The 12,052-nt window shown below is 38.1% G+C and overlaps 1 protein-coding gene across 1 annotated transcript; it reads right to left on the bottom strand.

Moving 5' to 3' along the window:
- Positions 1–7,091: 7,091 nt before the first annotated feature.
- On the bottom strand, positions 7,092–11,801 carry LOC128368162 (melanoregulin-like). Its single transcript, XM_053328927.1, has 5 exons — positions 11,725–11,801; positions 11,298–11,553; positions 8,099–8,189; positions 7,798–7,964; positions 7,092–7,169 (listed from the first exon to the last, which is right to left on the bottom strand). Exons 1-5 carry the CDS (start codon positions 11,799–11,801, stop codon positions 7,092–7,094), a joined length of 669 nt encoding a protein of 222 aa, XP_053184902.1.
- Between the last annotated feature and the right edge of the window lie 251 nt (positions 11,802–12,052).

The following is a 12,052-nucleotide window of genomic DNA, read 5'->3' as shown; positions in this document are numbered from 1 at the left end:
TGTGTGTGTGTGTGTATGTGTGTGCATACATGTCTTCCTGTTTGTTTGTCTTTGTGTAACACAAGCTAAACTTCTATAGCTAAACAAAAGCAGAACCTCTTTTTTGTCTGCACCATCATTACATGACATCATCTACGCACAGTCGGCCTGTTACAACAAAAGTCTTCCCTTGTCAAAATGGATGTTGCCTGTACAGTATGCGTTTATACTGAAGTCTGATTCACTTCAAAGAAATGTTGAGGTGGGTTTGAGTGTGGGGCTGTTGTGTGGTTATGACTGCAGGTCAGGTTATTTGAATGAACGTCTAATGAGACAGAAACCTCAGCCAGGTGATCATAAGGGGGGGATGATTCACTGTCTGAGTGTTTCCCTGGAAAGAGCAGAGAGAGGAGGAAGATGGAGTTGACAACAAGAATCTTCACTGCTATCTTTTTTTAGTGTCTTTTACCCATTTAGATGCCATAACACACACCTTATGATCTGATCTTCTTCAGCAAAGCTTCTCAGAATTCCATGTTGGAGACATGTTTATTTTTACTGTAGTGTCTTCAAGAAAATAGCCACAGTGCTATGTACACAAATGAAAGAAGCCTTTCCAGGCTTGTGTGTGGCAGTTTTCATCTCCACTCTATCATTTTTTCAGCTAACCACAATTGCTTTTGTGACAGGGATAGTGCTATCATTTAGTAACAGCACTTGTGGACACAGGGGAAAACATCCACACAAGAAGATGAACACATCCACACATGTGGAAGTGAGTTTTGGGAGGCGGGCAGGGCTTCAACAGCTGTGTGAGATAATTCAAACATCCAAAAACCACATCAGTGAATGCTATAACATGCATAGACATGTACTTATACTGAACATACACACAACTGCATCTGGTATCTATGTATATATCCTTTTACTCCCAAGTTAATTCTGATTATTGGTATTCCAAAAGGGGCCTAACTCATGTGAGGTGTGGTCTTATATTCTGCTGTAATCCCTCTTCTTCTGCTTTAAGAGTACTTTACTGTCTTGTCTTGAAACACAGGGTTAATAAAAAAAATACACAGTACTTATAAAGCACTATTGTCAGATGCCAATCCACTATACAGTGACCCTTTGAATTCTCATCAATATATGCATCCTTATTATCTGTTCTTTAAGGGGTTTACTTTGTATGCATGTATGCATGTAACAGGATTGTTTCTCTTTACAACAGTCAACAATGCGTATGTTAGCGTTACCTCCTTTCATTATGTTTGATTCGTGGGAAATATATCAGGATATTTCAAGAACATCAGTGGACTTGTGTAATTACTGATCCACGCTGATGACCACAGACGTGCTGCAGAACACACCCAGCCCTGCCCAAAGGCTTACTCAACCCATCTGCCCATCTGGTCTGGTCTGGTGTGTGTGTGTGTGTGTGTGTGTGTGTGTGTGTGTGTTACAAATACTTAGAAATGGAGAATTTCCTTTGTTATTGTTGCAAGCTAAAAGCAGGTTTTTAGTTATACAATAACTGCAGTGGCAAAAAAAAAAAAAAAAAGCATTTTGTGTCACAATGAATTTTGGCTATTGACACGATTAAGATGGCATGAATTATAACTTAAAACCTGAACTCGCTTTCCCTTTCAGACAATATATTACAATGCAGTTGGTGGGTTCTACTTGAAAGCAGTATAATAATCTCTCTTTTCCTGAACAGACTTTTGACCTTTGACTTTCTGAAAGGAGTCACAGAGGCCAGCACACCATTGCCTGGTTTATTTTCTTGCTTCTCTAAACATCCGTTACAAATTACTGACCATGCATGCGCACGTTTGTATGATCTGTTAATGTCTGTGTTCAGGGGTGTAACACTGCTGTCAACACTGTCTTATCATGAATTTTTTTCTGAGATAAACAGTGAAGACTTCAAGAAGGGCTTAAAAGGGATATTTCTTAGTGTGTGTATTCTCTAGTCCACTAGCAAACAGTAAACAGATTGAACAAGTAGAGTTACAGTTTGCAGTTACTACATGAGTAAGCCTAACAAGTAAATCGAGGTGCGTCAAAGTGACCACCAACGTCACTTCAATTTCAATTCAGTCAGCATCTTATATGGATGTAGATATGGATGTAGTGAGGTCACACAATGAGTCATCTTTGAGTTGCTGCTTATGGTTGGCACCATCTTTTCTTCTCAAATAAGGAGTGCAGAGTGTTTATTTTCACAGTCACAATTTCATGGTTTCATGGTCTAATAGTTGCTACTTCAGCTAAATTTTGCTAATTGTAATCAAGTAACATTTAACTTACCGAAATCTTTCAACATAATCAGACTCAGTGCAAGACTAGAAGCTGGGGAGAGCAGCAGATATCAAAGCTACTGTAAGTCTTCGAATCTTATTGATGGAGCAATAATTTCCAAGAAGTTCTGAAATTAGTGACTGAAACTCGTTGAAAAAAATGTTTGACTCAGTATCTTTAAAGGGGAGTTGACCAGTTTTGAATGGGAGTCAATTAGAGCCAATGGGTTTTTGCAGCCAGCATCTAGCGACTGTCGGCATTGCATTTTAACGACTTTAAGATGCTTCTACATTGGCTTTAATCTCAAACTGTGGGAGTTGCCACTTGTATTTACCTTACATTTGGACAAGGAGAAAACATCTCAGTAACGGAAACAGGCTAACTATTTAACTGCCTTAATTGTCTTAACTGCCATCTCTGTGATATAATCAGTATGACACAATGTACAGTATAATTGTTGCCTGCGATGGCCGCACTTGCAGCCACACAGCTGATTTTAAAAATATCAGTAGTGGGCGTGCCACTGCTGGTTGCCCCTGCTGGAAGACATCTTGAAAAGCCGGAGCAAAACATGTATTCCTGAGAGCAGAGCTGTTACATACAGGAAGTGGACAATTATATATAAGTCTGAGGAATGTAATTCTTAAAGGAGAGAATAAGGGAGAATGTAAGTATTAATATAAGTTTCAATTTATATATTGTGTTTGTTTATTTAGAATATATTAGGTTTTGGTGCTTTTGCTTTGGTCAGTAAGTTAACCTTTTGAGTTACTAGCTCAACATTGAATCTTGTTACCTAAATTCTTTCACAGATGGTATGTTTTTGTAAACCACTTGAAGGTGCTAAGTGGTCTCATGCTAATAGCATTGATGCTATGCTGAACATTCAGTCTTGATACTTTCAGTTACTTTTACACATTGTGAATAGTTAAACATGTGTGTTATTAGATACAGTGCTGAACGTTTAATTTTGATTGATGTTTTGGCTAAATAAAACCCTCTTATTTTGAAAAACTACCTTGTGACTTATTTTGTCTGCCAGCTCTTATTCCCATCTTTAAATGTCTTGAATATAAAAGTTTTCAGCACCTCTCCCAAAACAAGAGTCTACAGCCAGAACTATAAAACTGCACTGTGTAGATTATTGTTAATGTCAGCATGCTAACTTGGCCACAGTGAACATGTTGACATCCTGATGTTTGACAGATGATGTTAATAATCTACTGTAGATGCCCAAATGCTGAGTCAATAATGATTCATAAAGTCAGACTCTTCATGTCTTTGTCATGGAAGTGTGTATGCAGACGTATCAACAGTTGTCCTAAAGTGTCTGACTAACCCGGCGTGCATGCGTCACTGAACACCTGTTTGTGCAAACAAGACAATAGATTATAAGCATGTTTAGTCTCCAGTAGAAATAAGTAAAACGTATTACGTTGACTAATATTTGTTGCATAATCTAGTCAGTGGTTTCAAAACTTTAAGTTACTCGAATCAACTTTATAGCTTCAAATCCAAGTGGTGCTCCATAGTTCATCATTACAGACTTAACAGTGATATTTATCTGGAAATAAACATGAAAGTTATAATCTGCCTGAGCTGTGAGGTTCCAGTGAAAGACAGAATATTCTTAGGAAGGGGTCTGTGTTTAATAGTTTATTTAGTCATAAACATACACAGATAACTGCACAGAGAGCGATACCAAAGAGACATTATGCCAATAAGAAAAAAATAATTAAGTGATAAATGACACTAGTTTAGTCACAAAATCTAATTTGATTTTCTTAAATCACACATATTTAGGACAGTTGACTCTACAGCAGTGGTGTCCAAAGTGTGTACCTTGAGGACAGGCCAATGGTGCCAAAAAATGTTTAATGTCAATTTTAAGCTAAGATAAGCTAAGAGGCTGCTGTCTCTGACTTTCTATTTAATGAATGTCCAAACATTTGGCTGGTACTGTATACAAAAACATATATCAGAAGTAGACATACGTAGAAAGTAGGGACAAAGACAAGATGGGCAGACGATTTACTCAGACATTACTTTCGCCCTGAATACCCAACACTATGACAAGAAAACCATCACTGACTGCTCTGCGTGTGTTGGTGTGTGGTGACGTTGGGCAACGAACCATTGCAGCCATCAACAGGACTCAGAGGGAGTCAGAGGGACACTCATTATCTCCATGAGTGTGTAGACCATGATGTACTGTAGGCTACACCCTGACCACTGGCCTTTGGCTGATTTTGTCTCATATATAGTGGTACTCAGTACACTAACCTTTACTTACTAAAAGTATTAGCAGCAAATTGTAGTTAAAGTATTGAAGTAAAGTACTTGTTTGGCCCCAAAGGCTTACTTAACCCATCTAGGCTGTGTGTGTGTGTGTGTGTGTGTGTGTGTGTGTGTGTGTGTGTGTGTGTGTGATTAATGAAAGAGGAAAGAAGTAAAAACAATGGTTTGATAAACAAATCTGTTTTTAGTTTTTGGACTTTTTCTCTAATCTTAATCGTGATCTTGATCTGTTGATTTAGGGGGAAATATTGGATCATTTGAAAGTTTATTGAAATGAAACCATGTGAGGAGTTTAGAGGGAAAAACATATTCTAAACTGTTTGGTGGAATCGTTTACAACTCATACTGCCGATATCTGAAATGTGACCCCGACTACAAGGCGTCAGAAGCCTTACAAAGTTTGGAAACTACTGGTTTAATCTTTAACAATGTGTTGTATTTTAAAATCTTGTTATATTATCCATCGGGTCAAATCTTCATTTACCTAGTTAAAGTAGCATCAAATGGAATGCTCAAGTAAAGTACAAATACCTCAAAACTCTACTTGATTACAGTACTTGAGTAAAATGTACTTAATTACTTTCCACCACTGCTTACACACACACACACGCACGCCCACAGTGGTAGATGACCAGTTGACCCTATAAAGGGGACACAAAAAGCTACCAAAATGTGATGATGTAGTTGTTTTTTTTTCTTCTTATCTTTGTACGCTAACATCATACCTCTGAATCATTCACTTCTTTCTGAAGTCATATTTCAGTCCAGTGAATACAAGAGCACTGTCTCCCCCACGCACTTTAGGGAGGGGGGGTATAATATTTCAGTGAAAGTTTAAAGAATGATGTCAGCATTGCACGATGTAAAATGCACACACATACAGTGGTATAATGAGAAAAAGGTGCAGGCAGTACAATGCCTTTCAGTGCTGCCAGACTATTGGTCCGCCCCTCATACTGCTCCCCTCCCCCAATAACCCCCCCCCCCCCCCAACACACACACACACACACACACACACACACACACACACACACACACAAACACACACACACACACACACACACACACACACACACACACACACACACACACACACACACACACACACTTACTTCCACATCTGTTTCCCTAACTTCTTGGGAAGGGGCCTTGGAGAGAACAATATCTGGGTCAGAGTAGACTCTCTGTGTGTAAGTGTGTGCACAGGCATGCATGTCTGTGTGTTGCACACCAAAATCATCAACTGTCTCTCAGTCTTTGAACTTGAAGACTCTCCCAAGTGGGTGTGAGCAGTTCAGAGTGTGTATACATTACGCCCCTAAAATCATCCAAAAGCCGAGACATTATCATCTGCATTGTGCACAGACCTTGAATCTCTGTGCAGAAACCGAAGAATGTCAAGGTCAATTTCACATGCATAAACTGCATTACTGACATCATGCAATTTTTTCTTACTTTCATCTTTTTCATTGTTTAGAAAACTGTTGCAACATCAGCTACCATGCCTTGATACTGAAACAATCAAAACTGCATTTCAAACTCCTAAAACTGACAGATTAATTTGATTTTTGTTTTCCTAAGGGAATCATTTCAAGAGTTGAAACAATGTGAAAGAGCTTCACACCATCTGTTACATACAATTCAGTATTGAAGTTCTGTTTTTTTTTACTGCCTGTTAAAGTCACTGGAACATGGCTGTATGTTGCCATCTGGTGGAAAAAACTGGCATCACAGTGTCAATCTGAGGCAAGTGAATGAAACTGACTGGGACAACTCCTGCTTCTGGACTAAGTAAGTATACTTTATTAGGTGAGCAAATATTCATAATAGAATACTGTTAGAGAACCACACAACCTATTTTGTTATCATTGATATTAGTTACATGTAATAACACAAGTGTTAATAACAAATACGTTTTTTAAGTTCCATAGAATATTTTACCCAAGTGTTTATAGACCTAAAGTCAAAAAGCAACACAAACCAACAAAACTTTAACCAGAAAGTTTCTCCTATTGTTTGGTGATTGGCTCAAACTCACTGGGTCACTTGTTTGCATACATTTTTACCATACCAGAATATTACTGAATTCTCTTGTTTTTCTGCCCCTGCACAGTGACTGTCACTGAGGACATGCCACCATTGCATGCCTTATTATTTATCTTTCTTTTCTTTTCTTTTTTTTAAACAGCTGTACAAGAGCGTACCAGTGGAACAAGACTGGGTGAGATTTAAGCAAATAAATAAATTAATCATAATATTCTATACAGCGTTACATGTCAGGTCTAACAGTAAATGTGCAACTTATGATATGTAGTGAAATAAATGAATTCAATCATAGAAGGCATTTCCATTAAAATAACAACACAACCAAAGGAAAACTCTATAATTAAATGAATGCTGGAGTGTTATAATATAAACGTGAAATATGAAAAATTATTAACTATCAAGTGATCTTAAGATTTTTTAAATATTTTCTTTACATTTCCTTGTCTTTTTTTCTGTGCTGTTGTCTCTCAGCCTTCTTTCATGGGATATTTTTCTTTAGCCAGTCTGACAAACTCCTCAGCACTGTCCAGGGACACCAGGCGGTCCTGAAGAAGATGTGACCAGAGGAGAAAAAGATGGAGACAGGAGAGTCATGATAGGGAAATGGGAAGGAAGATTTTAAAAAAAGATAGAGGGAGGAAAGAAAGTAAAAATGTTCTGTAGTTTTAATATTAGACACAAGGGATGCTTTGTAAGATCCACAGCACATAGCTTTAATGTAATGGAATTTATTAAAAATGGTACAGAGATGCCCCTTCTTTTTATTAAGTTAAAAATTTTATTTTCTTAGAATGGGAAAGGACATTTTAACAAGCTGAAATAAGCCAGTTACTTAACCTTTACTGACTGTTCTTGCCAAATTTGACCTTTTTTTCTTTTTTTCCCCTTTCTTTTTTTTCTTTTTTTTTTACATTTGACAGCAGTAGATGCATCCTTGACAGCTTTCTTTTAACCTTAAATGTTATTACTTCTCCACAGGTAATCCACAAAAACGGAAATGTTTCAACTTTTTTATTAAAACAAATGTATGCAGCTGACACACATTTTTGTACATAACCATTAAAACATGTTCAAATTTCTCTCTGAAAGTTCAATTACAGATTAAACATCCATTATCAATGACTGATTAGGTATTTATGAGTGAAAAGTACATTTGTATGTTTGAGTCTGTACCATGACGTAGAGGTATTTGTTCTGGTGTCCGGTTCCTTGTGGGAACAGAGAGGTGTGGTCCAGCAGCTGTTTCAACAGTTCAGTAGCTCTGTTTAGATGCTCCTGGTCTTGACTGAACTGGCTCTGTCTGTTCACACACAACAAGGCATCCACCTCGCACTGATAACCTGCAGATGTAAATATGAGAGACCCAACCCTTCCCCAGTTACAGGGATGGGTACACAGGATGTAACAGAATGTGGTACATTCAAGCTGACTGGAGCAAATATTAACTGAGCAGAAAAGCATCAGCATGTCTCACCTAGCTGCAGCAGGATTTTCTTCCATCGAGATCTGACTTCTCGCCGGGCATAGCACAGAGTGTGTATGTCATAATTCAGCTTTTCCCATTCCTAGAGGTAAATACACACAAATATATAACATACACAACAGGTCTTTTTCAATTATAAATAGTGGAAATAGTGGGAGACCCAGGCTTGTTTAGGATGGATGTAATGAATTAATGAATAGCCAGTAACTTTATACACACAATAACCTACACATAAATTAAAAAGACAAAATTGGAGGGAGACACATATGTTAATCAACTAATCAATCAAACTAATGAGCCAAGCTTTCCCTGATGATTTTTAACAATAGTCCTTTTTCACACAGTTGTTACTAGTAACACTAATGATGGCCGTGTTTTATTCAAGTGTCCCAGAAAGCCACGACAGTGTGACAGTGACGCAGCACACATTATACCAGGACCCAGCTGAATGGGGTTCAGCCATCATTCATTTTGTTGTGTGTGATGGTGCTTTTCCAACTGTAACATGTCAGCAGGTTTTCCATTGAAAAGGAGAAGAGACTAAATATTAAATATCTTTTTAGAGTTTAGAGTTTGGTAACATCACATAATTTTAGTTATTCTGGCTATTAAAAGATTAAAAGATTCCATTCAAACATGCTTTCAGCATAAGCAAAATCCACATTTTGTGCATTTAAAAGTTGATAAGAAGCTTATATGAGTATATCTGATTTAGTCATATCATGTGGATATCTGTGTTTACAATTTACAATCTTTTTAGCATCAAAAACGTTTAAATACATTTTTGCACAGAAGGAGGACTGTGGATTTTGTCCTCCATCACTCACACTGTAAGTGTATTATGAAAGGATCTTTTAATGGCCAGCGTGAAAAGTAGGAATGATTATAGCAAGAAAAACCCTATTTCAATGTAATTTGGGCTCCTGAATATATTTTAGGACAGTCTTAAACCACTTAACCTAACTAGTAGTGTTGTTACTAGTGGTTTAATTGCCTTTGAATTTAGCAGGCCCATCTTCAGTTTTCGTGTGCTAATATTAATGTAAAAGCAGTCTCAGAGCATGGGTTCAGTAAATATTCTCCTTGGATGGCCAGCCAGACTGTTGGCCTACATCTCCACCAGGGAATTCATTTAATAACAATGTACCCACTGTGTCCTGCAGCCAGGTCGTCTATCACATGTTCATCAAACTCAATCTCTGTTTAGAAACTCCTGCCTCTTTTGTGGAATTTCACGAAGGTGCAGTTCTGATATTTTGAGGAAACAGCCTCTGAACGACCCACCCAATGAATTCCTGCTACAGAAAAAATGACTCATAAATTATTAAAAACTGTATGCAAATAACAATAACAACTTTCTTCACATGTAAAGTTTCCCACTGAAGTCTTGGGGTCAGCTACAGTTCTTCTTCAGTGGTGCCGCTCACAAAATTATTCCTGGTATGACAACGGAGGAGGCAGATTTTTAAAATTCACTAAAAGACTGTTTGAGAAGTCCTGGCTCACTGATTGAGTAAGTGAATAAAGTATCATGTCGCCTCTGTGTGTGTGTGTGTGTGTGTGTGTGTGTGTGTGTGTGTGTGTGTGTGTATCCTCTTTTGGAAAGAGGATTCAAAAAAAGCTCACCTACACTGACCTGTAGTAAGATCACTGCTAAGAAGCTGTTTCTCAGAAAGTTCATTATTAGTTAAAATAACTCAAATTGGCAACCTTGCCCTTCCTTTATAAATGCTAATGAAAAGCTCAATGCCTACTGGTCAACCTTTTTAAAACTTTGGCAGACCCAGTGATGTATACACAAAATTAAGTTTTATAACTAAGTTGGGGAACAAAGACCTTCTTTATTTTCATACCAGTAGTACTTAAGACACACCTTACCTGCTCCTCTCCCTTTTGTGTCAGTTTTCACATCGCTCCCTCCATAAACCCCCTCTAACCTTCTCTCTTCTTTGTTTGATTACAGGAACCACGGGGGCTCCATCCAAGCAGACAACTTGAAGAGACAGCTAAACCCCCCCACAGCCACTCAGCTCCCCTTGGTTCCCTTCTGTTTTCCCACAACCAGCATTGGTACATCGCCCTACACTTCCATTTTTCATATTCCATCCTGATTCTCACCCCATCCTTTCACCCCTTACCCTCCATCCCTCATCCCTTCAATCCATCTCCTTTAATCCTTCCTTTTTTCAATTAATCATTCCAGACTTATATCTTAGCTGTAAGTGAACCACATGCATGTCGGCACTCTTCAAACATCCTTTTAAAGATATTTAGGCTAAGGATGTAGCTGTAAATACACGTCTTCTAAAGTTAATTTCTTCTAATGTGATAATGTTGATATTAAGTTATTTTGGAATCCAGGTTAAATTCATTTACTTATGTGAGTCGACATGAGAATGAGTCAAAGACTTCTTTGAGAGCCACCACCTGTGTATGTCCTCTCCCCTTATTGGATAATGACATTAGAGTGCTGCAGTGGAGTAGATAAGAAAGAGGGAGTCAATTACTGAATTATAGTATCTGCTGATAGAACAAGTGGCACTTTTGGCCACTAAGATATACAGTAATTGTTTGTGCTAATGTAAATGTTCACTGTGGGAAAACTAAAGCTATATACGGAACAATAATGCAAAGAGGATTCATGGATTCACTATAACTGAGCCAATGACGTTTTTTTAAAAATCTGATCCGATTTATCTGATCTTTAAAACCTTTGTTAAGGATCACAGCTGATACCATGCAATACACTTTTCACAGTTCTTCGCATTCCTGTTAGTATGCTATGTACACTCACAGTTGTGCATGTACTATACTCAGAAATAAGTGGTGTCTGCTACTGCTACTCCATTTTCCACACACCATATGAGGAGCCCTCACAGATCATTTCAAAGAATGTGCTAATGAACAGATCAAATCTTTCTCTATAAATCATTGTTTTTGGAGTATTTTATAGCTTTAGTTTATAATTTTAAAAAAAACACTCGTATTCTCAAAAGCATTCAGGATTCAACTATATGGTGAAATCTAAATGACAAAATAACAGTAAGAAACTTTAAACAGTGGGTCTTATGTCCTAGATTCAGTTCTACCCTATGGGGTACATCTTCCAGGTCTGTAAATGCAGGCTTTTTGTCATTTTTGTGATTGAAAAAATAATATAAATTCCAAGAACAACACAGCTTTGTCTCACCTCTGTTGCCTTGTCTGTTTGGTCTCTCATGCTGATAAAAGCCTGTAACTCTCTGTCAGATCCTCGCCTGACGGGAGAGTCACAGGGTCTGTTTATGCTTGCCCAGGGGTGTTCAGCACTCCTCTGGCTTTGCTGATTGCTCTGTGTGCTCAGACTTGTAGTCTGCGGCCCAAAAAGGCTCTCCTCCTCTGTGTCACTGTCGCTGGACTCACTGGATAACTGTTCTACTGGTCTTGAAGCTCTGGTGGTGCGCATACTGGAGGGAATAGAGAAAAAGAAAAGAGTAAGAGGACATTGACTGGTATAAAAGCAGGACATTATGATCTTAAAACTCATCAACTTGTGTTTAATTTGAGTGTATTCAAATAAACTGAATTAAAGGAAAAACCTAAAGATTTAGGATCACTGCAGGAAGGAAGTGTCTTACCGCAAAATAGCATTTTTCTCCTCCCTGCTGTGGTTCAAGTAGTAACGACAGCAGCAGATGGTATACTTGGCACCCATTGACCCCTCCAAAAGATTTCAATAATGATTATCCTTCCTGATGTCACAGCAGTCACACCTACTGCCACGGTTTCCTTCCACAATCCTCAGGAAAAGTAAATATTTCCAAACTGAAAAGTCTGTAAATGTCCAAGACTACGAATCCAGGCAATATCCTTCCTAACTTGTTATGTCCACCCCCCTCCCCCCTTTCCCTGCACTTATCCTGGCCTGAATGAGGCTGTCAATTACATTATCCACGTGAGTAGAAA

The sequence above is a fragment of the Scomber japonicus genome, chromosome 11, assembly GCF_027409825.1.
Source record: "Scomber japonicus isolate fScoJap1 chromosome 11, fScoJap1.pri, whole genome shotgun sequence".
In the NCBI taxonomy this organism is placed as follows: domain Eukaryota; kingdom Metazoa; phylum Chordata; class Actinopteri; order Scombriformes; family Scombridae; genus Scomber; species Scomber japonicus.
The sequence above is the reverse complement of the archived record's forward strand: the minus strand, read 5'-3'. Positions and strand labels throughout refer to the sequence as shown.